The sequence below is a fragment of the Pogoniulus pusillus genome, chromosome 1, assembly GCF_015220805.1.
Source record: "Pogoniulus pusillus isolate bPogPus1 chromosome 1, bPogPus1.pri, whole genome shotgun sequence".
Lineage (NCBI taxonomy): Eukaryota > Metazoa > Chordata > Aves > Piciformes > Lybiidae > Pogoniulus > Pogoniulus pusillus.
Genome location: NC_087264.1, coordinates 1,506,507 through 1,533,517, shown reverse-complemented (window position 1 = coordinate 1,533,517; position 27,011 = coordinate 1,506,507). Strand labels below are relative to the sequence as shown.

Below are 27,011 nucleotides of genomic sequence, written 5' to 3'. Positions count from 1 at the left end.
GGGCAGAATTAGCTCCCTTGTCCTGCTGCCCACACTGCTCCTGAGCCAGCCCAGGATGCCATTGGCTCTGCTGCCCACCTGGGCACTGCTGCCTCCTCTCCAGCTCCTCTCTCCCAGCCTCCCCAGCTCCCTCTCTGCCTGGCTGCTCTCAGCCGCTCTGGCCCCAGCCTGCAGCGCTGCGTGTCTCGGCGGCTGGGAGGGCGGAGGGAAATGGGAGCGATGCGGGGCCTGTTGCACGGGACGAGGAGGCACATCCCCGCAGGGCTCCCCTCGGCGGAGCAGCGTTGTCACTCGCCGCGGGTCGCTGCCGTAGAGCCGCGGAAGGCAGCTCCGGTGCGGGGAGCGGAGCCGAGCCCGGCCGGCTCGTGACACGCCGGGCGGTGACGTCACAGCGGCGCAGCCAATGGCCGCGGCGCGGGCGGTATAAAGCGGGCGGCGGCGGCGCGGAGGCTGCCTGAGCGTGCGGGCAGTTCGGGGTGGGCTGCTTCGCCCTAGCGCTGCCCGCACCCCAGCCCGGCGCCGCCGCCGGGCCCCATGGAGGCGACGCGGAGCTGCAACGGGTACGCGCGGCAGGAGCGGCCGCCGCCGCCCTCCTCCGCCCCGCCGCCGGGTGCCGAGAGGCCGCGCGTCCGCCCCGGTCGCGGCGGCAGCAGCGCGGAGAGCTGGCGGGACGGGCGGCCCCGCAGCGAGGAGGACAACGAGCTGAGCCTGCCCGGCCTGGCGGCCGCCTACACCACCATCCTGCGCTCGCTGGGCGAGGATCCCGAGCGGCAGGGGCTGCTGAAGACGCCATGGAGAGCGGCCACCGCCATGCAGTTCTTCACCAAGGGCTACCAGGAGACCATCGCGGGTAGGGAGCGCTCCCCCCGGGCCGGGAGGCTGGGTGGCGCCCTGGGGGGGCTCGGGGCTGGAGCCTGCTGCTTGGGTACCCACCGCGGTGCCGGCTGTCCTGCTTCATTTCTTCCGACGGACTTTGTCACTGCGCTGCCACCGTGCTGCCGGTCTGATGCCCCTGAGGTTACCGCGCACCCTGGGGTCCTTCTGCCTCCTCCGTGCCCTGATTCCTTGGTTTTTAAAGTGTTGGCAGCTCATATTCTGCTGAACCTTCCCTAGCTGTGAAGTGGGCGAGCAGAGCTTTTCCATCTTTTGCGGTGAACTTTTCACTCACCGGCACTTGTTGATGGTACTTTGCTCCATCTCCACCCGACCCCTCCCGCACTCCGAAGGTTTGCTTGTGTTAGCAGGTAGAGGTGGGTTGATTTGGCTTTCTCCTCAGGAAGGGTCCCCCTCTGCTCATGCTTTCGTCAGGTGGCACTTTCCAGAGGAGAGAATTAAACTTGAGAAAGCAAGGTAAGGGGAAGAGAGGAGAGGCTGAGATCCTGTCGTTTAGCCTGGAGAAGAGGAGGCTCAGCGCAGAGCTCATTGCTACCTGCAGGGAGGTTGTAGCCAGGTGGGGTTGGGCTCTGCTGCCAGGCAAGCAGCAATGGAACCAGGGGACACAGCCTCAAGCTGTGCCAGGGGAGGTCTAGGCTGGATGTTGTTAGGAAGTTGTTGTCAGAGAGAGTGATTGGCATTGGAATGGGCTGCCCAGGGAGGTGGTGGAGTCTCTGTGGCTGGAGGTGTTGAAGCCAAGCCTGGCTGGGGCACTTAGTGCCATGGTCTGGTTGGTTGGGCAGGGCTGGGTGCTAGGTTGGACTGGCTGAGCTTGGAGGTATCCCCCAGCCTGGCTGATTCTACGATCCCAGTGAATGCAGACGTAGAGAAGTACCTCAGTTTCAATCTGAGTGCCACTCAAACCTTGTATTACAAAGCAAAAAAGGACACAACAGCTTTCTGTGCGCAAAAGGCAGATTAAGAACAGCAATCCCCGGCTGAGTGGAGTTGCTGGCTGTGAGTCCTCCGTGAAGCTAGGAGGAGAGGAACCGAGTGGGGATCTGTGCTCATCACCAGCCACTCCAAAGTTGTTCCACTGCGGGGTAAGTCCTGCTTTAGAATATAGTTCTTACATCGGCTTTCCTCCTCTCGGCCTTTTCACTGAGAGCTGCACCCTGCACAAACAGGGCTTGGGAAGCTGGGGGAATTCCCCTTCTGCTCCCTGCTGCTGTAAGAGACAAGTTCCTGTTAGTGCATCACCCGCAAGGATTTCTGGATGTGGATGGGGAAGGAGCTGAGTGCTGTGATGTCTGGAGAACGAAGCTGCTGTGTTGAGTGTCCCGGGGGTCTTCAAGAAAAGACTGGATGAGGCACTTAGTGCCATGGTCTGGTTGATTGGTTAGGGCTGGGTGCTAGGCTGGACTGGATGATCTTGGAGGTCTCTTCCAACCTGGTTGATTCTATGATTCTATGTGTTATGCGTGTGTCAAGAGACTAAGAGTTGTTTAGGCGAGCTGAGTTATCCAGTGGCTTGCCTAATATGTTTGAATTTGATGTTTCTGGAGGAAGAGCATCAGGATGCTGCGGCTGAGCTGCGCGGCTGGGGCTGGCAGCAGGGCTCTCCTGGCGCCGGAGCCCTCTCTGGAGGGGCACTGAGCTCCACCCGAAACGGTGGCTTCTGTGGTTAGTTTCCCTTTCGCTTCCCCGCGGCTGGCTCTTCAGAAAGCAGGCTGCACGCCACTCCCAGCGTCAACTTATGGCCAGCTCCTGTGCCAGTGTCGTCTCCTGGTCTCCCACTTGATCTCTGTCAGATCAAGCTAGGCTCCCAGGCTGCCTGCTGGACACCAGCTCTGGGCTGCAGTGGCTGTCCTGCCTCCCCTCTTCCTTTGAGTCCTGCTCCTCAATGCGTGTGCGATGGGGTTGCATCAGGGTCTCCCAAAGTGATCCTCTGTTTACTGGGGGTCACTGGCCGCACCTGGGGCTGGTGTGTCTCTCTACTGTAGTGGAACAGCTCTCTTGCTGCCGCTCTCTAGCAGAGCAGTAATTTGAGCACGAACTTGTGCTGAACCTGGGTGAGGTTGCCGCCCATATTAAGGCCTTATCTTGCTGCCAGTTGTGTACCAAGCCACACGATCCATTTTTTAATAGCATTTCTTGCTCCACTGTGGCTTCTCTGGGACCTGAATAGCCTGCCCTAGACTGTCACGTTTAAGATGAGCACTGTGGATGGTCCCATCCTCTGAATATCCATATGTGGGGGAGAGATGGATCTTATCTGTGAGCAGAAAGCATCCCTGCTGGGTGCTGTACTCAGTTGACTTTCTTCTCTTCCTAGCAAATAAAAGGAAGCCAGGATCTTAACATCCCTCCCTGTTGTCATGGAGGGGGGAATCCTTTTGTTTTCCAGCTGCTTGCCTCTTGCACAGTGCTCATTTTCCAGTCTCCCCACTCTTGCTAGCCAAATGGGAGAAAGCTGTAGCTGGAGGGCAGGTGCACAGCAGCCAGCAGAACTACTCGAGGAGGAGCTGCTTGGGAGAGTTCATGTAGAGGTAACTTCTTCTTGGGAAAGCTTTAAATGCATTGTGAAATGCAGAACCGACAACTAAGTCTGTGGTACTGCAGCTCCTGCTCTTTCTCTGCTGCAGCATCCTGATGTGTTGTGCTGCTACAACTGCCTGCCTAGCCAGACCCTGAACACCAGGAACTGTCTTTGTAAGGGCAAAAAAGAAGTCAAAAGCAGCCCTGACCTCTTATTTTTCCAGGTTTATTTTGCAGTTTATTCAGTTCCTTGTGTGGAGCTGTCTGGATAGCCAGAAGTGAAAGCAGTGATCTGCAGGATGTGTTCCATTTTTGCCCCCCAAACCCAGCAGAAGATAACAAGCAGTTGTAATAGCTGTGAGTCCCATCTTGTCATAGAAGGCTTCCCAAAAGCTGTGATGAAAAAGATGATGGTTGCACAAGCAGAGAGCTAGAACCATGGTGTGTTCTAAGAGGCACTTGTCTTCAGCTGGTGCCAGCTGAACTCACAGCCCTTGCCAGTGTCTGGAAACGTTGGTAGCCAGAAAAGTGACAAAGAGAAATCAAGGTAGTGAGTTAGTACAGCTACAGGCTTCAAAACCAACCTTCTGTGTTCCTCTGCATGGGGACCTGCCTTTGTTAGGCAGGAGAAAAGCAATTTCTGATGGCATTTCCATACAGGAACATGAAATGTGAGGTAATGGTTCTATTCCCAAGTGAGGGGAGGCAGTGAAGAGTGTGAAGCTGCGAGCACACTGCAGGAGGGTCTCAGTGCTCAGCGAGCTGGGTGCCAGCCTCCCTTCCTCTAAGTGGGAACGTGAGGGTTATGTAGTTGGTAACAAAACTGAGTTACCTGCCTGGCAGTGTCTGACTGCCTCAGACACTGCCCACTGCTCCCAGGCTCCAGCTTTGCTTGCCACTGAGCACTTGAGTGCTGTCAGGTTGCTGGGAGCTGTTGTGTGTGGTGAGGGGTGATGGCCTTGCCTGGCCTCTGTGGCAGCTCTTGGAAGAGACCACCAAGTAGTGAGTGGGGACTTTGGTGTAAGGAACCCATACAACTCTGAGAAGCTGCTGAGCTGTTGTGTGGTGTCAGCAGAAAGGGATTGTTGTAATTTTTGAGCCTTGGGAACAAATTTGTTTCCTTTTGGTCTTTTTGCCTAATATGTGCCTGAGAACACAGTCCATGTGGGGCATGGGCAAGGATGCTGGACACTGTCTCCTCTAGGTGTTGCTCCTTTGCTTTCCATGAAACCCAATTCTGTTTTCCTGCTTCCCAGAGCTTAAATTTGTGGTGTTGCAGGGAAGGTTACATTGAAATTCTGTCCCTTCCCTCCATTCAGATGTGTGAGTGACAGAGAAGCTCTCTGCCTTCCAGCTCCTCCTGTATCCTAGCTGGTTTTTGACCGTGCAGGCTAATGGTGTTCCTGCTTTACCCCTTTTGCATCTGTGCTATCTGTGTTCTGCAGCTGCTCAGGGTTGTGCTTCAGAGCCATTGGTGGCATTTCCTTGCTAAATGTCTACATCTGCCTCTTTCTGTTCCTTCTAGATTCTTATTCATCCTGGTTTTGCTAAAGGCCTCAACCTCTCTCTCTGACAAAATGTATTGCAATGTACAGATCTCCCTTCTTTAGTGCCAGTAACTAAGGAAGCTCTTCACAGAGAGTGATTGGTGTTGGAATGGGCTGCCCAGGGAGGTGGTGGAGTTGCTGTGCCTGGAAGTGTTCAACCAAAAACTGGATGAGGCACTTAGTGCCATGGTCTAGATGACTGGGTAGGGCTGGCTGCTAGGGTGGGCTGGGTGAGCTTGGAGGTCTCTTCAACCTGCTTGATTCTATGATTCTAACCAAACTTTCCAGAACATCTACAGTAATCTCCTGGGGACCAGATTAAATAATGCCAGCAGGTTACACTTGGGCATCTGTGCAGACTAAAAGCTGTCATAACAGAACCCTTTTCCTGTACTGGTAGGATGACAGAGCAGACAAGACACCAAGGCTTTGGTATTTTCACTTTCATGCTGTGCTATTGCATGAGCATCCAAGAACATTTCTTTTCCAGTGTCATGATCTATCAGCTTCGTACTTCTGGAAGTAAATAGTAACCTCTCCTCCAGGTTAATAAAAAGGTGAGCATGTCTGTTGGTAGCTGGCTGGCTTTGGCTTTCTTTACTGTTGCTTCAGGCAACTGCCTGCCACACAAGCCTGGAGAGTCCTTACTAAAGGCTTAATGTCCCACTGGGAGCTTCTGTCTCTGAGTCTGTGTATAACTACCACACAGCACAGAGGTGTGTAAATGCAGCAAATGAATACGTGGAGGTTTTTCTTCCTTTGTGTGCAGCACTGCTCAGGCTACAATTTGAGTGCTGTTCTGGGCTCCTGAATTCAAGAGGGATGTTGAGGTGCTGGAAGGTGTTTGGAGAAGGGCAGCAAGGCTGGGGAGGGGCCTGGAGCAGAGCCCTGTGAGGAGAGGCTGAGGGAGCTGGGGGTGTGCAGCCTGCAGCAGAGGAGGCTCAGGGCAGAGCTCATTGCTGCCTGCAGCTGCCTGCAGGGAGGCTGTAGCCAGGTGGGGTTGGGGTCTGCTGCCAGGCAAGCAGCACCAGAAGAAGGGGACACAGTCTCAAGTTGTGCCAGGGGAGGTCTAGGCTGGATGTTGTTAGGAAGTTGTTGTCAGAGAGAGTGATTGGCATTGGAATGGGCTGCCCAGGGAGGTGGTGGAGTCTCTGTGGCTGGAGGTGTTGAAGCCAAGCCTGGCTGGGGCACTTAGTGCCATGGTCTGGTTGGTTGGCCAGGGCTGGGTGCTAGGTTGGACTGGGTGAGCCTGGAGGTCTCTTTCAACCTGGTTGATTCTATGATTCTAAACACAGGATTGCAGACAGTGCTAACTTGTAGCAAGAGCTGAAGGCATCAGTCCTGCTAGGCAGAGCTAGCTGCTGTTAGTGGCAGTTACAGTGGGTGCCAAGGATGCCAGTGTCAGAGTCGTGAAGGAGTTGGTTCTGCTTGCAGAACCCTGCAGCAGACACTGGGCACAGGGTTGAACAAGCTGCCTGCACTGCCTGCAGTGGGAAGGTCACTTGTTTTTGCCATCCATCAGCAGCACTCCAAGCAAAACCATCATTCATAGAATGTGAACCTTAAATGGTCCCTTAATGGGACCTTAAAGATGATCTAGTTCTGACCCCCCACTGCCAGAAGCAGGGACACCTCCCACTAGACCAGGCTGCTGAAGGCCCCTTTCAGCCTGGTTTTCCACACCCCCAGAGAGGGGGCATCCATACCTTCCCAGGGCAACCTGTCTCACCACCCTTACTGTAAATAATGCCTTTCTAATATCTACTTGCTCAGCATGGAGATAGGTGCTACATGGATCAAGCCTGGCAGGCTTTTCTGGCAGGTCTGTCAGCTCTCAAGCATGCTGGCAGCTTCACCTCTCCTTTCAGCGTGTTTGTAGGGAAAAAAGTGGAGCTCCTGAGGGAGGATGAAGCTGTTGAGGGAGGATGACTTCGCTTCCTGAACCTCTCTGGCTGGAGGGGCTGCACACATGCTTCATTTGCCTGGGAGCAAGGTCATGCTTCTGTGCTTTTCGTTGCAAAGCAGCTCACAGCCAGTTTGGTATCATGCAATAAATTCACACCTGCTGAACTGTTTGCTGCTTTTCATCTCACTAGTTTGTGTTTCCTGTGGTGAAGGGAGGGGGGAATGAGACCTTAATACTCTTCTCTTGGTCTTGCCTGTGTGGAGCCGGCGTTTTGACAGCTGACAACAGTGGTGTGAGCTCCTAAGTTCTCCCAAGCCCCCTCGGTTTGCTGTGGATGAGAGGTGCTAGGCATTGCCTCTTACAAATAGGCAGGCAGTGCCTTCAACAAACAAGGTGTTTGCTCGGCAGCGCTGCCCTTTGCTAGGAGCTGCTGAGCTGCTCCTCTCTGCCCTGGAAACCAGGCGCTGCTGGCTCTGTGCTCAGGGGCAGCTCTCTCACCTGGCAGTACCTTGAAGCTGAAGCAGTGCTGTGGTATGGCCATGGCTTGTTGCTTGTGACCTGCAAGGTGGAGAGTGAGGCTCTTCTGAGTAAGGGTCTGCAGGCTTCCCTTCCTCAGCCTCAAGCCTGCCATGTTCAAAGAGTTACTCAGAGCAGCGCATTTCCAGGGTGATCTTTTGTGCCCTTTGATGCTCAGGTAATCCCAAGCTCTGTTGGGAGTTTTGTCAGGGATTTGTTAAGTGTCTCTGCCTCTTGGATCCTGAGTATTAAAAGCTTCTGATCTCTTCATGTTGCTTTTCCAGAGTGCTGATTCATCCCTGGAGGTGTTGAAGCCAAGCCTGGCTGGGGCACTTAGTGCCATGGGCTGGATGCTCGGCCAGGGCTGGGTGCTAGGTGGGGCTGGATGAGCTTGGAGCTCTCTTCCAGCCTGCTGGATTCTGTGGTTGTTTTCCTCTGTGGGTGAGGGGACTTCCAGCACCTTCTGTGACAAGAGGCATTGAAATGCTTATTGAAACCCTGATACATTTGAATGAGTATCCTCATAACTGCTTTCCTTGGCATTAATGAACCTCCTGGCAGAGGACAACTTCTAGAACCTAGTCTTAGCTTTACTCTATGAGCACAGACTGAAAGAGTTGGGGCTGTGCAGGCTGGAGCAGAGGAGGCTCCAGGGGACCTTCTTGTGGCCTTCCAGCATCTGAAGGGGGCTACAAAAAAGCTGGGGAGGGACTTTTCAGGATATCAGGGAGTGACAGGACTGGGAGGAATGGAGCAAAGCTGGAGGTGAGTAGGTTCAGACTGGCCATGAGGAGGAAGTTCCTGAGCATGAGAGTGGTGAGAGGCTGGACTGGGTTGCTCAGGGAGGTGGCTGAGGCCAGTACTGCAGATGTGGCCTTACTAGGGCACACTTCTGGGCTTTCCAGTTCAAGAGACAGGCAGCTACTGGATAGAGTCCAGCAGAGGCTGTGAAGGTGCAGAGGAGACTGGAACATCTCTGAGGAGGAAAGGCTGAGTGCCCTGGAGCTCTTTAGCCTGGAGAAGAGCAGCCTGCTCTGGGTGTCCCTGCCCATGGCAGGGGGGTTGGAACTAGATGATCCTTGTGGTCTCTTCCAACCCTGACTGATTCTGTGATTCTAGCCTGAGAGGGGATCTGATCAGTGCTGATCAATGCCTTGGGCACGTGACAAGATGAGGCCAGACTCCCTAGAGGGATCAGGGAATCATAGAACCAGCCAGGTTGGAAGAGACCTCCAAGCTCATCTGGTCCAACCTAGCACCCAGCCCTGTCCAGTCAACCAGACCATGGCACTAAGTGCCCCAGCCAGGCTTTGATAGATGCCCAGCAATAAGACAAGGGGCAGTGGGCACAAACTGGAACCCCTGAGGTTCCACCTAAACATAGGGGAAAACTTTTTTGCTGTGCAGGTGCCAGAACCCTGGAGCAGGCTACACAGAGGCTGTGGAGGAGCCTCCTTCTCTGGAGAGATTCCAAACCCACCTGGGCATTGCTGTCCTGGGAGAGCTGCTCTGGGTGACCCTGGTCTAGCAGGTGGGTTGGACTGGATCCCAGGCTCACAGGATGTCAGGGCTTGGAAGGGACCCAAGGAGATCATCCAGTCCAAACCCCCTGCCACAGCAGGACCATCCAATCTAGCTCAGGTCACACAGGAATGCATCCAGACAGGCCTGGAAAGGCTCCACAGAAGGAGACTCCACAGCCTCTCTGGGCAGCCTGTGCCAGGGCTCTGGGACCCTTATAGTGAAGAAGTTCCCCCTTGTGTTGAGCTGGAACCTCCTGTGCTGCAGCTTACACCCATTGCTGCTTGTCCTATCCCAGGCAGCAGTGAGCAGAGCCTGTCCCCACCTCATGACCCTCAGCCCTCAGATCTTTATAAACATTGATCAAATCCCCTCTCAGTCTTCTCTTCTCCAGACTAAGCAGCCCCAGGTCCCTCAGCCTCTCCTCATCAGGCAGTGCCCTCCACTCCCCTCATCATCCTTGTAGCCCTCTGCTAGACCCTCTCCAGCAGATCCCTGTCCCTCTGCAACTGGGGAGCCCAAAACTGAACACAGTATTCAAGATGAGGTCTCAGCAGAGTGGAGTAGAGGGGGAGGAGAATCACAGAATCACCCAGGCTGGAAGAGAGCTCCAAGCTCAGCCAGCCCAACCTAGCACCCAGCCCTGGCCAAGCAACCAGACCATGGCACTGAGTGCCTCATCCAGGCTTTTCTTGAACACCTCCAGAACCAACCTTGCTCTGCTGGACACACTCTTGCTAATACACCCCAGGATCCCCTTGGCCTTCTTGGGCCACGAGGGCACATTGCTGTGCCATGGTTAGCCACCAGCACCCCCAGATTGAATTCTGACCCTGTTGTCTGTTAGTTTGGGCTATTACTCATGGCTCCTGCTGTCACTTGTATCTGTCCTCTGATGAAGAGGAACTTCTTGAGGGAAAGAAAGCCAAAGGTGTCTGCCAACATTCTGGCTGAGTCTCCCTTGCTGTACAGCTGGCCTCTGGCTCATGGTTTGCTCTACTCAAGTCGTCTCGAAACCATCACCTGTACCTAGCTCTTGCAAGTTGCTGCCTTGATTCTTGGTGTAACTGCTCTGTTCCTGGAAGGGCAAAGGTACCTGACCTCAGCCTGTACTTTAGTTCACTCAAGCTAATGGACAGGCATTGAAATGAGCTGCCCAGGGAGGTGGTGGAGTCACCCAGCCTGGGTGTCCATAAGGGTGGTTTGGGTGTGGTGCTTAGGCTTTTAGGTTAAGGTGAATCTTGTAGGGTAGGGTTATAGGTTGGACTTGGTGCTCCTGAGGGTCTTTTCCAACCTGCATGTGTCTGATTCTGTGTCATTGATATGGTGTGACCTGCCCCCACCTCCCTTGTCAGACCATTCCTGTGATGGCCTCAGCTGCCTCTTGTCACTTAGGGGTCACCATGGAGAGCACAGGGAGTGTGTCTGAGGACATTCTAGAGCCGTGTAGTGGTTGTCAGAACCTTGTGCCTTATCTGCCTGGATGGATGAGCTGAAGGAACAGCACCAGGGAATCTCTGAGGCTGCCTTCATCCTGTCAAAACTCAACCATTCTCAGTCTGACTTCCTAAAGTGGAGCAATGAGGCAGTTGAACACCACAGGGAAGTACTTTAACTCCTAGCGAGGACAACCTACATCAGTTCAGCTTTCTGTCTCCCAGGCACAGTAAAAATGGGAGCTCTGAAGTGCTGTGAAGCTGATGCAGTGCCGCTCTGCAGCGCTGCCATCCTTCATTCCCTTCAACTCAGCCAGCTGCTGGGTGGGCTCTGGCTTCTCTGCTTGCCAGAGGTGCTTTTGCTTTCCTCTGCCACATTAAAGCCATGCAAATAGTTTCTATAGCAACAGGTCTTTTTGCTTAGCTCTGACGCAGGATCCTGGAAGTCTTTCTCCTTCTGTCTTCCTCCAGCTCTGATTTTTTTCCTTTTATCAAGTCTTTCCCCCCCCCTTTATCTTCCAAAGGAGAACTCTGCTTTTTCAGAGTTGAACTTGCAGCAGAAGGGACTGTTCAGTTCTAAGAGCTCAGTGAAGTTTCTGCACTAGGACTTGAACTCTGGGCTGGAGGAACAATCAGCTGGAATAATCTGCAGTACCCCAACTGTACATGATCTTTGTCCTTGCTCCCCTCCTAGCCATGTGTCTTAACATCTTTGCTATTCATTAAAGTGGTGTCTGGGCTTATGGACTTCAGCAGTGAGTTCCCTTAGCTTTTCTAGGGTGGTGGAGAAATGATGTTATTTGTGGTCTCCTCTGCCTTACAGGCAGGGCTTGGTGGCAGCACTTGGGCACAGCTGTGACTAAAAGGCAGAGGGAGGGAATATGTGACTCTCAGAGCCCAAGGGATGATGTATGTGTGCTCATCTCTTTGCTTGCAGAGAAGGAGCTGGTCCTGTCCTGATGTGGATGCTTGTGTAGGTGGTGTCTGGGGAGAGTAAAAGTGTTGCTTCAGTGGGAAGGAAGGGTTTGCTTTTTGGGTTAAGGGAAAGTAGCCTGTCTGAGCTGCAGGTGCCTTGCTCTGTCAGGAACCCAAGCTAGTAGTACTTGGAATTATAGGATAGAGAGGCATTTAAAGGCCATCCAGTACAACTGCCCTGCAGTCAGCAGGCACAAGTTGTCCAGGGCCTTGAACAACCTGATCTGGAATGGTTCCAGGGATGCAGCCACCTACCACCTCCCTGGGCAACCTGGGACAGTGTCTTGCCATCCTCAGTGTCAAAAGCATTCTTCCATCTCCCTTCCTAGTTTAAAACCATCACCCCTCATCCTGTCACACAAGGGTCCCTGCTAAAAAGTCTGTCCTCATTCATCCTTGAGGCCTCTTTACAGAATCATACTGGCCAGAGAAGACCTCTGAGATCACAGAGTCCAGGATGTAAAGGCCACCAGAAGGTCTCCCTGCAGCCTTTTCTCCAGCCTGAACAACCCCAACTCCCTCAGCCTTTCCTCATAGCAGAGGGATTGCAGCCCACCTCCTAGCCTTCCCTCTCTCTCCAAAAGCCCTGGTGACCTATGTGCTTCGAGGATGCTGGTGGCACAGGAGGAAGGCATGGAGGAGATGTGTAGTTGAAGAGCATTTTAGTGGCTGCATCTCTCAACTCTAACAGCTTCTCTGCTCAGCACGGACAGGGACAGCCTAGGGAGGGACAACATGGCTTGAGTGGCAAGAGTGAGTGTTCTGAGGCCTCCAAACCAAGCTAGTGAAGCAGGTATCATGGCCTAATAGAGGGGAAAGAGGCACAAATTTGTCCCCAGCTTTGCTTCTGCTCTGGTGGATATAAGGTACTATTCCCCACCTTGTGTTTTCATCTCCAGAACCTGTGCTGGGGGGTGCAGGCTGAGCTTGTCAGGGCTCTATTTGATGCTGTTGCAAATTGAATGGCACACAAAAAGGCAGACAGATAAAATGGTGTTGTCTCCCTGCACAAAGCCCTTGAGTCTCTGGCAAACAAGTCTCCTCTGTGTCATTACTGAAAGCAAGTGCTGCAGTGGGACATGGCACAGCTTCTTGTCACAGCTACTCTTACCAAAGTCTTCTGTCAACACAAGGCTTGGCTTCCAAAGGAGTTACAGGGACAGGCAGGTTTCAAGCTCTGCTTGTTTTCAGGAGGAGTGTGAGCAGGAGTGGAGCACAAATGCTGCTCTTAACACTGCCTGCTTAATCAGAGTGGCCTCCAGTCTGCTGGTACATCTTTATCTCCCTGTACCATCATCTGGCAGCTGTGAAGGGGTTGTTGGAGGAGCTACCATTAAGCTAGGTTGGTTCATCATGGGATCTGGTCCTGCTGAGTAACTGATGCTGATGTAAAACCAGCATGCCCTGCTGCAGGGGTTATGCAGCTGAGCAGGCATCACCTGGCTGCAACTTGTTGCTAATGAGAAATCCAAGGTATAAGATTGGCAAGAGAAGTATGAATGAGAAGCACAAAGCTTCCCACAGCTCTGGCTGTACTTGGATCTGTTTGCTTACACACTTCTCAACCAAAAAGCATTGCCCAAATTACTGTGACTCTGGGCTACAGCTTAAGAGGTGACAGAGTGGCTGAGAGCAGCCAGGAGGAAAGGGACCTGGGGGTGCTGGTGGATAGTAGGCAGAAGATGAGGCAGCAGTGTGCCCAGGTGGGCAGCAGAGCCAATGGCATCCTGGCCTGCATCAGGAGCAGTGTGGGCAGCAGGACAAGGGAGGTTCTTGTGCCCCTGTGCTCGGCACTGCTCAGGCCACACCTGGAGTGCTGTGTCCAGTTCTGGGCTCCTCCATTGCAGAGAGATGTTGAGGTGCTGGAAGGTGTTGAGAGAAGGGCAACAAAGCTGGGAAGGGGCCTGGAACACAAACCTTATGAGGAGAGGCTGAGGGAGCTGGGGGTGTGCAGCCTGCAGCAGAGGAGGCTCAGGGCAGAGCTCATTGCTGCCTGCAGCTGCCTGCAGGGAGGCTGTAGCCAGGTGGGGTTGGGCTCTGCTGCCAGGCAAGCAGCAACAGAAGAAGGGGGCACAGTCTCAAGTTGTGCTGGGGCAGGTCTAGGCTGAATGTTGTTGGGAAGTTGTTGTCAGAGAGAGTGATTGGCATTGGAATGGGCTGCCCAGGGAGGTGGTGGAGTGGCTGTGCCTGGAGGTGTTGCAGCCAAGCCTGGCTGGGGCACTTAGTGCCATGGTCTGGTTGACTGGATAGGGCTGGGTGCTAGGTTGGACTGGAGGTCTCTTCCAGCCTGGTTGATTCTATGACTATATGATAGGAGGGTGGATGACCTTTGTGTTCCTCTGATCATTTTAGCTGTGAGAAGGATTCACTTTTTCCTGAAGTGACCTGTGTGGTGCTTCACAGGTCACTTAGCCTCTCTGTGTCCCCCCCAGCTTTAAAATAGAGCCAGAAGTCATCTCCATAACACGATGTCTCCTCTTCATTGCAGTACTGGTGAGTTCCTTAGTTTGTATGGCTCTATTAACATAGACTTCATTTCATGCTTTGAGCCCTGGTGGCTGAAGTACCTCCTGTTGCAGCTGGAGCATTACAGTGTCACACATCATCATGACTCCTAATGAGAACGGGGCCACTTCAGAGCCTTCTGAGCAGTCTGCCCTGCCAGTGCACTGACGTAAATCCCTATCTGCCATCAGGCTCTGATATGCTCCTGGCAGTGCTGGGACCAGCCAGGCTGGTGGTCTAATAACAGCAGCAGCCACTCTGGAGCTGCTTCGCGGATCTGTTTGGATTTTGGTTTAATAATGCTGGGCAAAGCAGCAGCTTTTGTGCCACCACTGTTTGCCTTTCTGCTGTAGAAATGGCACATCTGCAGAGTGCTGCGGGAGGGAGCTCAGAGCCCAGGCAGCTGCTCTCCTCCCCCTTCCTTATCTTCTGAGCCTTCTGGCTACTCCTGGCTGAACCCATTGTTACACGACTGCACGATGCTCTCCCTGTAGTCCAAATCCTCTCCAGCACTCTTTGGTGCGAGCTGAACACTGGAATTTGAGGACCAAACTCGTGTGCCAGTTTTGGAGGTGTTTCCTGACCCTTTCTTGTGCTCCTTGTCCCTGCAGTCTGACCTGTTCAGAAGCCTTCTGGGCTGCAGCCTCTCGGTCTGGCGGTTGGCAGCCCTTCTGGAGCAGCCAAGATGCGTTGCAGGCAGAGGAACCTGCGCACAGTTTCCAGGGTTACCTCTGCAGTGCTGATAGCAAACAGGAAATTAAAATGCTCCGTGGTGATGAGACCTTATCAGCAGCAGATGGTGGCCATTAGCTGTACCTGCAGGTCAGGGCAAGGCGACAAGGCAAGCAGGGCAGACAACTGTTAGACTCATAGAATCAGTCAGGGTTGGAAGGGAGCACAAGGATCAGCCAGTTCCAACCCCCCTGCCATGCCCAGGGACACCCTACCCTAGAGCAGGCTGCACACAGCCTCAGCCAGCCTGGCCTCAAACACCTCCAGCCATGGGGCCTCAACCACCTCCCTGGGCAACCCAGTCCAGCCTCTCACCACTCTCCTGCTCAACAACTTCCTCCTCACCTCCAGCCTCACTCTCCCCACCTCCAGCTTTGCTCCATTCCCCCCACTCCTGGCACTCCCTCACAGCCTCAGAAGTCCCTCCCCAGCTTTTTTGGAGGTTCTCTTCAGATCCTGGAAGGCCACAAGAAGGTCCCCTGGGAGCCTCCTCTGCTGCAGCCTGCACAGCCCCAACTCTTTCAGGCTGTGCTCACAGCAGAGCTGCTGCAGCCTCTCAGCATCCTCCTGGCCCTGCTCTGGACACTCTCCAGCATCTCCACATCCCTCTTGTCCCAGGGGCTCCAGAGCTGGATGCAGGACTCCAGGTGGGGTCTCAGCAGAGCAGAGCAGAGGGGGAGAATCCCCTCCCTGGCCCTGCTGGCCACACTTCTGCTGCTGCAGCCCAGGCTCTGCTTGGCTTTCTGGGCTGCAAGTGCACACTGCTGGCTCCTGTGGAGCTTCTCCTCCAGCAGCACCCCCAGGTCCCTCTCCTCAGGGCTGCTCTCCAGATTCATGTAGTTGCCACTGCAGGTGTTAAGCTCTACTCTGGATGAAGTTCAGTCCTTGAACAACCTTCTGGCCATGCTTTATGTGGCTCTGGTTCCTAGAAGTAAGCCCAAGTAGTCATTGTGTTTTCCAGCTAGGTTGCTTAGTGTTCTTGGATCAGCCTTCCTGTCCAGTTGGTTCTCTCATGCTATTTTTCATTTCTTCTATGCAGCTTTGTTTTCTTTTCCTCTTTTCAAGTCTTGGTCTGTTAGTTGAAGTAGAACAGTTCCAAATTATCTCCAGGCACGATCCAGCTCCCTGCTGTCGTTGTGGGGACCAGTGATCTGTAAGTGGTGTCAGGGTTTCTTGGGCTTGACAGGGGACAGCTAAAGCTGGGAAATCAACTGTGTGGGTCTGTCCTGCTGAGCTCAGACTAGCAAAGCATCACACTTACAGCTTTGTTTCTTTTTCCTTCCATCTTCACAATTTTCTTCTTCATTCCCTTAAGCCTCAGGTGCAGAATTGGGCTGGAGTGTGCACATCTGCTTTCAGTTCTGGACAGCAAACCCCTCCCTGATCTGTGGAGGCAGGTCTCTCTCTGACTTGTGTATGCCTAAGCAGCTGCTGGCTGGTGTTCTTCAGGAGGAAACAATGCCCTACTTGTGTGCAAAGTCTCTGGAAATAGTGATGCTGGTGTTGAATTGTTTGAAGGAGCTGCTGGGATGGCTTAGAATTTTCTCAGAGCTCAGGCTCAGCTTTGATTGTGGTATGTAGAAGCACTACTAGGAGCCCACTGTAAGGCATGCTGATCTGATCAGCCCTGGCTTCAGCAGCTGCAGGCTTCACTGATTTCAGGTTGTTGGCAATTCTGCAAAGACTACACTGATCTGGGCTCAAACTGTTTAAATAAAGCATCCTGGGCTGGCTCAGGAGCAGTGTGGGCAGCAGGACAAGGGAGCTAATTCTGCCCCTGTGCTCAGCACTGCTCAGGCCACCCCTGGAGTGCTGTGTCCAGTTCTGGGCTCTTCCATTCAAGAGAGCTGTTGAGGTGCTGGAAGGTGTTTGGAGAAGGGCAGCAAGGCTGGGGAGGGGCCTGGAGCAGAGCCCTGTGAGGAGAGGCTGAGGGAGCTGGGGGTGTGCAGCCTGCAGCAGAGGAGGCTCAGGGCTGAGCTCATTGCTGTCTGCAGCTGCCTGCAGGGAGGCTGTAGCCAGGTGGGGTTGGGCTCTGCTGCCAGGCACCCAGCAACAGAAGAAGGAGACAGTGTCTGAAGCTGTGCCAGGGGAGGTCTAGGCTGGATGTTGTTAGGAAGTTGTTGTCAGAGAGTGTGATTGGCATTGGAATGGGCTGCCCAGGGAGGTGGTGGAGTCTCTGTGGCTGGAGGAGTTGAAGCCAAGCCTGGCTGGGGCACTTAGTGCCATGGTCTGGTTGCTTGGCCAGGGCTGGGTGCTAGGTTGGACTGGATGATCTTGGAGGTCTCTTCCAGCCTGGCTGATTCCATGATTCTGTGACTTCTGGTGTACCTTGTAGGTAGTCTGCCATAGCACTGTGACCATATACAAACCAAAGTGTAGTTATGATGTTGCCCTTTGCTTGCCTCCCATATTTTAACCCTAAATTCTGTAGTTCTGAGATCTCTACTCTTCCATCTCAGCTACTGGCTGAAGGAACCTTCTGTGCTTATGCATTTATTGCTAATGTAAATGTTTAATTTCAGATGTTCTGAATGATGCCATCTTTGATGAAGACCACGATGAGATGGTAATTGTGAAGGACATAGACATGTTCTCATTGTGTGAGCATCACCTCGTTCCATTTGTTGGAAAGGTAACTCTCCCCCCCCAGACACATGATACCAAAGGCCTGAAGTACACCTGAAAGAACTTTGTAGCTCTAACTACAAAGCTTTTAAAGCTCTGAGTATTTTCTGCTTAGGGCTGTGATTCTAGAAGTTAATCTGCAGCATACAAATAAGGAGGACCTCCTTAATGTGAGTTTTATTTGTGTTTAAGCTCCTAAAATACAGCACCCAGCCTTTCCTGCTCTAATCTAATGGCTTCTGACATTTCATATCAAAGCTCTTCGGGAAGCAGCAGCCAGCCCGGGGGGCAGACATGCTGCTATTAAACCAGCTCACCCTGCACCTTGGCTCTGTCATGGATTTAGCTTCGGGCTCAGAGCTATCTGCTGCACATGCACCTCTGTGAACCCTCCCCGAGTGGAGCAGACTTTGACTGTCAGCTGTCTTAAATGAGCAAGCACAGGCAGGGAGGGGGTCAAAATTGCCTGCTAGCAGGCTGCGTGAGTCTAACTCCTGTTTGATGCCAACGACTCCAAGAGAATGCTGAGCAACCCCTGTAAGTGTAGTGAAGACTTCAGAGTGGGTAGCCCCTTCTGCAGCTCTCAGCCTCTTCGCCACCAGCTCAGCACAGAAGGATGGAGCTGGCTCTGATCCATCTGTTCTACCACGAACTACTTGCAAGGCAGAGAGCAGCAAGTGCTTTGGTTGTCTGAACGTCTGATCACTACCACTGGTGCTGCAAGCAAACAAAAATACACCACCCAAACAGAAACCAGCCATTTCCCTTAGCTGAGCCAACTCAACTTCACCTGCCTTTTTTGCCCCTCACTGCTGGTGTTTTACACTGAGAACAAGGTGAATTCTGTGCAAGCTTTGCTTCACCTGTTACTCTTGGTTTACACCTGCTGTGTTTTCTCTTCCATTACTCCTTTGGCAATATTTGCATCCTCTTTACGTGTAGCTGCTTAGCCTATGTGGTTTGGAGACCTCTAGCAAGCACCGAATGGGTGTTGCTCATATAATGGTCTGCTAAACGACTCGGTGTGCCTCTGATTGTTCTCAGGCTAACCGGCCTCCTGTTGGGCACACCAAACAGGCTGCAAGGACTGCCCAGGAGCTCTCTGGTTTGCAGCCCTAGCTTAAATGAAGGCAAGAAATCCACAGAGTTGCTGTGGGGAAGCAGGATTCAACATTTGTTTCCAAGTTGCCTCTCAACTTGGAAATGTTTCCTGCCTCTTTCAGGTGTCAGTGGTTTGGTTACCCAGCAGAAGGGACAGGAATGAGCAGAGTTAGCCAGGGAATTAGGTGCACTGTGGTACCTCCAGCTGTAGGCACAGAGACACAGGATTGAGATGGGGCCTGTAGGCAAAGCACTGAGACTCCTGCAGCTACACTGCCCTGCTGTAGCTTGGCTCATTTGTCACATCTCTGCTAGTGACACACGTGGTGGTTTGTAAGCTGCCATAGCTGCAAACCCACTTGAGTTCAGCAGCCTGTGCTGCTTTCTCCAAACACAAAGCTGAATGCCTTTCCCCCACCTGTTGTAGCTGAGCACTTGACTAAAGAACTACTCCCACTTAGCCTGGCTACGTGTTCAGTATGAACGTTGAGCAAATCCATAGCCAAGCAGGATGGAAGCTGACTTAACCAAAGAGTGATCCTGCTACCAAAGCAGGAAAGGAGAGTCACTAAGTGCAGCCTGGTTTTGGTGGTAAAGTAGCTGCTACCATCAGAGCTTTTTGCTGGGAGTGCAATACAATTTCTTTCCTGCCCCCTGAATCCATTTTAGGTCTTGAAAGAAAAGCATGCTTGGTTTAGAGAGGGCTGTGCTGAGTAATAGTCTGCTTTTACACCCAGTTGTAGCAGTGCTCTGTAGCATTCCTGAGACTTGGAGGTGGTGGAGGCACTGTCCCTGGGGGTCTTCAAGAAAAGCCTGGCTGAGGCACTTAGTGCCATGGTCTGGTTGATTGGATAGGGCTGGGTGCTAGGATGGACTGGATGATCTTGGAGGTCTCTTCCAACCTGGTTGATTCTATGCTATGGGAAATGCTTCTATCTATGATAAGAGCTGAGACTTTTCTCTCCCTGCAGAAAGCTTACTTGTTCTTCACCAGGGCACTGCCTTTGCCAGGCACTCACACTCTGCTAGCTCCACAGTTTCCCAGGCTTGCATGGTAGCATCTTCCTGCCACATGCTAAGGCTCCCAGACTGTTCTAGAGTTCTGGAGCAAATGCACATCTCCATTCTCTGTGCATGAGCTCTGTGTGCATTGGAAAGTGGCTCTGAGTCTGTTAATGGTTTGTTCTCCTCTGCCTAGGTACATATTGGCTATCTTCCTAACAAGCAGGTACTCGGCCTCAGCAAGCTTGCTAGGTAAGTGCCAGTGTAATGAAAGTGGTGCTAATTTGCCTAAAGGATTCCAAGCTGTGCTCACTGTACTGATCTTTCTCATCTGGTCCACCTGTAAAGCTCATCCCACCTGGTGTCCTGGATTTGGATCTGGACCAATCCTCAGTGTAAGGTGTTGTAGTGCAGAGGACTGATAGCATTCAGAGCTCGCTTTAATGCTGCAGCAGAGCTGTGACACTTTAATGCTCACCCAAAGTATTGGTGTCTGCAGGGAGCACAGATCCAAGGACAAACGAGATAATTTCATCAGGTTCCAAGGCAGGGCATAAAAAAAACCAGTGGGAATAGCTAGCTGTTCATTACTTGTGTGGATATTGACTGAGAGAAACACAGCCTCAACTTTCAACTGTAAATGAACATGTTCTGTGGCTAGAAATGGAATCTGTTTTCATCTGTCAGCTGAAAAAGAGTGCATTTGGCATCCTTCTTTCATTCAAGACCTGCTGAGAGCACCCTGGGGTAGATTTTTGTGGATAAGGTTCAGCCGAAGAAATGAAGCAGCTATGAGACACTTGAGAAATCTGTTATGTAAAACAGCTTTTCCCTCAGCAAGTGCCTTGCACTGTTACAAAGTGCCACTGCCTAGTTCTGGGGAGGAAGGGGATGGTGGATCCCTTCCGTGAGCAGATGGGGACCTGGGGAGGAAGGGGATGGTGGATCCCTTCAGTGAGCAGGCTGGGACCTGGGGAGGAAGGGGATGGTGGATCCCTTCCGTGAGCAGGCTGGGACCTGGGGAGGAAGGGGATGGTGGATCCCTTCCGTGAGCAGGCTGGGACCTGGGGAGGAAGGGGATGGTGGATCCCTTCCGTGAGCAGGCTGGGACCTGGGGAGGAAGGGGATGGTGGATCCCTTCAGTGAGCAGGCTGGGACCTGGGGAGGAAGGGCAACACATCTGCAAGCTTGGCTGTGCTTCAGAAGGGTCCCTCAGGTTCTGCTTATCTTTGCCCTGGAGTGTCTGCTGCTGCTTGCCGTGGTTGCAGTGCTACTACTGGGAATTGGCCTTGGAAGCCTGCATGCCTGCTGGGTTTTCTTAGTGGGGAGCAATTGTGTGGGTTCTGACCCTAAAGTGCTTTAGGCTTCTTTATCCCAAGCTCTGCTTGCACAGCAGTGAGTTCGGTTTGGAGGTGGAAGGGCCCCTGGAGGTGACATTTCAGTGTGACCTGATGTTACAGGGAGGCTACCTTGATGTTTTCCAGCAGTGCTTGTAGGAGTGGGCTTTGGAAAGGCTGAAACAGGCAATTCACTGAAGTTTTCTCTCTTTTTTTTCCCTACACCCAACTGCTGAAAGTGTAGGGTGAGGCTGTCAGCATCAGTACGTGCAAGGCTTGCTGTGCTGGAAAGGTTAAATCTCTCCCCTTTCTTCCAGTTCGGCTGAAACGCTCCTGGTGCAGCAATGCAGAGATTAAATTCTTGTGTAACAAAATGTTCTCCCTGCTCACTTGTTCGGGAGAGCTTACCACAAAGAGTGGTGGCTCCAGTGGTGCTTCTCTTTGCTGCCCTATATAATGCCCCCAGTGTTCAGAGATTTGTGGGGCTGCTGGTCCCGCAGCTCTAAGCTTCTCTAATAGGATTAGTCTCACGTGGGGAGTTTCTCACGTTGTGGACGACCTGCGTGCAGTAAACAAGCATCTTGCTTTGAGTTCCCAGTTTAAAGTGCCCAGGCAGATAAGTGGTTTTCGTGTGAACATGCTTGGAGGGCTTCTATAGGCAGCCCCAGTGTAAAGATCTCTGGCCCCCAGCTTGCTTCCTACTGGTATGTTCTTATCTAACTGTTGTGTTGCTTTGTTTGGAACAGCTCTTAGCACAACCATTTCCTCTCTGAAAGGGAGGTTCTGCAGATAATTCCTTCTAGAAGAGCAGGCAAGTCACACTGGGCAGAAATGTTTCTTGTAACTGATGCCTCAGGCTGCCAGCCAGCGTCTGGTCTTTGTCTTGTTTGACCAGATGGGCCCTGGAGCTTCCTATAGCAGCTTCTCTGCGTGGCCACTTGATGTGTAATTAAGCATTTGAGGTTGGCATGAGTAAGCCATCGAGTTAGGAGGAGAGATAAGACTTTTCTGTACCGTGGGTATTCTTTGCATCATCCCACAGATGGCTTACACTTAAAGTCCAGCTCAAGAGGAGCATTTAGGTGATCCCGAATGGAAATGGGCAGGGTGGTGAGGCTGGGTGGAGTCCAGCTCAAGAGGAGCTTTTAGGTGATCCCCTCGAATGGAAATGTTCAGGGCAACGAGAGGCTGGGTGGAGTCTCTGGTTTCAATAAACCCAGTTCTGTCTCATTGTTTTCCATTGTATTCGTGGTTAAATGCAAGAATCCAAAGCATCTCTTGCTTAATGTCAGTAGTCTTCTGGGAATCTCAGGGTCTGAGTTGTCCTGAAAACAGCGTTTGGTTTAAACAGAAGCAAGAGGAGGTAGCCTGACTTCAGATGAAGGATTCCAGCGATGCCAGGCAGGGGCTAAGCAGCAGCATGATGCCGGTGTGGGTTTGTAGGGAGGAAATGGACCTTTACAGTGGTCTCCTTTGCTAGTGTCAAGTTAATCTTGGGGATCAAACCATGTCACATGAGAATAACTACAGTGTTGTCTCTTTGCTTTCTCCTTCAGGATTGTGGAAATATACAGCAGAAGATTACAAGGTAAGCAGCTCAGTTCTGTTGTGTGCACTCCTTTACCAGCCAGCTCGGGGCACTGGCAGCTGTAGGTGGGCTATAGCTGTGCAAGTGTTTGAAGAAAACCACTGTGTTCATGGCCAGATGTCCCAGCTGTCCTCTTAGCTGCTGCATTCCCAGTGAAGGGTGGAATCTGCCTCTGAAAGTAGATGTAGGCAGTAACTGGTTCAGAGGATGAATGTGCTGTGAGGTAGAGGTGCCAGGGTGAAACTAGTTGGATGCTGCTGCCGAGGAACTTCTCTGCAGGTGAGGTCTCTTCCAACCCTGATGTTACTATGATAAGATGCCTGCGAGAGCTCTCATCTGAAGAGATGATCAGTGGTGTTGTGGACAGCCTGCCTGCTACCCCCAGAAGTGAGGGGAAGCTGCAGGATGTGAGGCCTTGAGTGGGACTCAGCCTGCAGATGTTGTCTTCCAGTTAAATTTGGCTAGGTCTTGGTGACAGAAGTCTTAGTGACAATTGGGTGTCAGACTAGTGAATAGAAGGTGCCAGAGGAGCAGGCAGTAAAGCCTTGTAGGACTCTCAATTACCTCATTTCCTTATCTATTTTTTTCTTTCCTTTAAAAAGATTAATTACATGTAGGAGATGTTCAAGGCTAAGTTGGATGAGACCTTGAGCAACCTCTTCTAGTAGGAGGTGTCCCTGCCTATGGCAGGGGGTTGGAACTAGATGATCTTCGAGGTCCCTTCCAACCTAAACCATTCTATGATTCGATAACAGTGCAGAGGTAAAAGCAGTGCACAAATAAGCTGACAGCAAACAGAAGCATGGAAAACATAACTGCATCATGGGAAGGAAGTGTGAGAGCTGTTAAAATGCATCAGGGTACTGCAGTGCCTGCACAGTGCAGTGCAAAACTACTCCCAGTGTAGAAAAGGCAAGCAGGAGCTCTGTTCCTGGGTGCAAAGCACAAGATGGGATTTGGAACTGATAAAATGCACTTAGGGATGTACCTGTGTGTGGTGGTGGGGAACAGGTGTGCTTGGAGGTGAGGATGCACTGTTGCTGCCCAGATCATAGAATCAGTCAGGGTTGGAAGGGACCACAAGGATCAGCCAGTTCCAACCCCCCTGCCATGCCCAGGGACACCCTACCCTAGAGCAGGCTGCACACAGCCTCAGCCAGCCTGGCCTCAAACACCTCCAGCCATGGGGCCTCAATCACCTCCCTGGGCAACCCCTGCCAGCCTCTCACCACTCTCATGCTGGACAGCTTCCTCCTCACCTCCAGCCTCACTCTCCCCACCTCCAGCTTTGCTCCATTTCCCCCAGTCCTGGCACTCCCTCACAGCCTCAAAAGTCCCTCCCCAGCTTTTTTGGAGGCCCCCTTCACGTGCTGGAAGGCCACAAGAAGGTCCCCTGGGAGCCTCCCCTTCTCCAGCCTGAGCAGCCCCGGCTCTTTCAGCCTGCTCACAGGAGGTGGTGGTGGTGTGCTGGTGCTGGTGGGATCCAGTGGCACATCTGAGCTCGCTGCTGTTCTCTCAGTCCAGGAGCGCCTTACCAAGCAAATTGCCGTAGCCATCACAGAAGCCTTACAGCCTGCCGGGGTCGGAGTGGTTATTGAAGCCACGTAAGTTACTCTGAGCACTTCTCTGCTGGTGTGAGGGCTGAGTGGGGTTCTGGCTGCGTGCTGCAGAGCTGTGGTGTGGTGCCTCTGGCTGCCATGTGCCATGCCTGTGTATGAGGCAGAGTGCAGGTGGGAGGGATCCTTGCCTGGGCAGTAAAATGGCTCTGAGTTGCTGCAGTGAGTTGAAGCGTGGCAACTGGTGTGGTCAGCTGTCCCAGTTGCACTGGGGTCCTGCTCTGCCTCAGGTCACCTTCTTGCTCCTCAAGTGGAGCAAAGATTGGGACTAGCAAGAGGCATGTCCCCCTGATTGTAATGCACCTTGTAAAGGTGAGAATTTCCTCCTATCTGATGTGAGAATCATAATTTAGGGCTGAAAAGACAATTTTCAGGTCATTGAATCCAACTGCTAAGCTATCATTGCCAAGTCATCAGTGAATTGTGTCCCTCAGCACCACAGCCACATGTTTTTTCAATCCCTCCAGGGATGGAGACTCCAGTTCCCCCTGCAGCCTGTTCTGGGGCTTGACAACCCTTTTGGAATGGGCTGCCCAGGGAGGTGGTGGAGTCTCTGTGCCTGGAGGTGTTCAAGAAAAGCCTGGCTGGGGCACTTAGTGCCATGGTCTGTTTGACTGGCCAGGGCTGGGTGCTAGGTTGGACTGGATGAGCTTGGAGCTCTCTTCCAACCTGGTTGATTCTGTGATTCTCACCCATGTCCAACCTAAACATCCCTTGTCACAACTGGAGCTCATTGCCTCTTGTCCTACTGCTTGTTTGTTGGAAGAGACCTGCCCCCACCTGGCTCCAGCCTTCTTCCAGGGAGTCACAGAGTGAGGAGGTCTGCCCTCAGCCTCCTTTTCTCTTGCCTAAGCAATGTGTAGTATTATAAAGTATTAAACTGAGTGCACCTCCCTCTCCTGGGCTGGCAGTTTGACTTTCCCATGGAGCACAGCTGAGGTACCACTGACAGGTGCCCATTCTCCATGCGGAGGTTGCCTCTTCCCCAGGGTCTAACGTGGCTGTGTAAGAAATCCCCGTGGGATTGCTTCTTCCTCGTGAGTGTGCTTGCCTGATGGGCTGCCCTCCTTCCTTCTAGGCACATGTGCATGGTGATGCGTGGGGTGCAGAAAATGAACAGTAAAACAGTGACCAGCACAATGCTGGGGGTGTTCCGCGAAGATCCAAAGACCCGCGAAGAGTTCTTGACCCTCATCAGGAGCTGAAACCCTTCTCCTCCGGATGCACTCTGCAGATCTGTCCTGTCCAGTGTCACTGTCTGTTCTTACTCCTTCCTACGTCTCACTTTTAAACCAAGTTGCTGTGAGTTGTTGTAGTCCTTTCTGTGCAGTGAAAGATTGCCGGCGGCAGGTGAGGAATGTACCGCTGAGGTGAGCTCCTCCTGGGACTTCCAGCGATGCTGATGCCACTGAAGTCCTGGCTGAGAAAGGGAGTTTGGAACGGCTTGCTTTTCCATCTGCAGTGCTGTCACAGAAGGGAGGCTTGGGGGTGAAATGGGTATTAATGAACTTGTTTTATGTTTATTGGAGCAAATGTGGAGCAGCACAGGAAATGATGGAAAGGCTCTGGATCCTCTGTGCAAATGCTGTACCTCTGCTGCAAGAGATGGTCCTTAACTGTCTGTGTTTTATGAGGAGTCCTGCAGTGGCTGTTTCAGTGTCGTGATTTGTGTGTGTGGCTGTTTCAGTGTCTTGATTTGATCACTGTACCTCTCCCAGCTGTTACCTCTGGTGTTTTGTATTGCCTACAAATATTAACCCTTCTCTTTCTGTATGTTGTTCTTTGGAGCAATTTTAAACACATTTTTTTCCCCCTCTATCCTCTTAGCCAGCAGGGAAATAACTTCTAAAATTGAGGCACAGTCTTATCTCAGTGTAGAGGTTTTTATGCACCCTTTTCTCTGTGCCTCAGATGTCTGACCACTTCAACTGTAATTTTCTTGCTAATTTTAAGTGGAGTTTGACAGGGGGAGAGCTAAACATCCCAGAGTCTGCCTGCAAAGTGCTAAGATCCAAAGAGGTTTTAAACCATATTTATACCTTGAGCTTTCCTCCTTGGATTTCTTTCTGTGGGTCAGACTGAGAAGCTGGAACTGGTCTGATAATCTGAGAAGGAAGATTTCTTCTTCCAAGCATTTCAAGAGTTGCATCTCCAAAGTGCCAGACCAAAGGTGAGTGCTGAAGTCCCAAACGCAGCACACTGTGCCTCTGCTGCCTAGCAGCTGCCTCGTTCCAGGCCAAAACAACCTGAAGTGGCAACAACTCATTTCATAAGAGCAATTGAGAGAGGCAGTTCCAGGGCCCTCAAAATCGAGCCACTTTTTTCCTTGCCTCCTGCACGTGTGGCAAGCTCTGCATGTGGCAGTGTTGGGAGTGAGAAGCTTCAGTTGCCTGAACCTGGCTGAGCTTCTCATGCTTTTGCTGCAGTTCCAATGGGTGTTTTGTAACTCTTAATTGGGAAAACATGAGGCAGAATTGAAAAGCACCAAACCCAGTGCAGGAGGAGGCAGAACCTTCCAACACAGGGTGTCAGATGCTCCCAGTGCAGGTTCCCAGAGTCCTCTCTGCTTTGTCAGTAGGAAGCCAAGATGTTCTGCACACTGTCCTAACGGAGTTCCTCTGGGAAGCTCAGTTTTCCCAACATTCCTGTTGCTTGCTTCAACCCACGCTAGAAACAAATTGAGAATCATGTCTGGCCAGACTTGCATCTGGCCTAAAGAACACTGAGCAACCACATCTGGCCTTAACTGCACTGATTTTTACCTTGACCTCCACAGCATTGCTAGAAAAGCCTTTTTGCAATATCCTCTGTCCTGGATTCTGTTGGGGTTGGGTGCTCTTGGTTTGCTGGGGCCAGCAGGCTGTGGGGTGTGTGGCTGTGCAGCACACTGGGGTGAGCAGGCTGTGGGGCATGGGGTCATGCAGCACACTAGGGTAAGCAGGCTGTGGGGTGCTGGGGTGAGCAGGCTGTGGGGCATGGGGTCATGCAGCACACTAGGGTAAGCAGGCTGTGGGGTGCTGGGGTGAGCAGGCTGTGGGGCATGGGGTCATGCAGCACACTAGGGTAAGCAGGCTGTGGGGTGCTGGGGTGAGCAGGCTGTGGGGCATGGGGTCGTGCAGCACACTGGGGTGAGCAGGCTGTGGGATGTGTGGCTGTGCAGCACACTGGGGTGAGCAGGCTGTGGGGCATGGGG

At 52.5% G+C, this 27,011-nt stretch overlaps 1 protein-coding gene across 2 annotated transcripts; it reads left to right on the top strand.

The window, feature by feature from the left end:
- The first annotated feature begins 447 nt into the window (after positions 1–447).
- Positions 448–25,862, top strand: GCH1 (GTP cyclohydrolase 1). 2 transcript variants are annotated; one of them, XM_064146233.1, is made up of 6 exons: positions 448–850; positions 17,072–17,181; positions 19,474–19,529; positions 22,171–22,202; positions 23,727–23,806; positions 24,897–24,987. In XM_064146233.1, exons 1-5 carry the CDS (start codon positions 535–537, stop codon positions 23,798–23,800), a joined length of 588 nt encoding a protein of 195 aa, XP_064002303.1. In that variant the 5' UTR covers positions 448–534; the 3' UTR covers positions 23,801–23,806; positions 24,897–24,987. The 2 variants fall into 2 exon arrangements, with proteins under 2 accessions (XP_064002303.1, XP_064002231.1); XM_064146161.1 differs by having other exon boundaries at positions 451–850; positions 23,722–23,806; positions 24,897–25,862.
- The last annotated feature ends 1,149 nt before the right edge of the window (positions 25,863–27,011 follow it).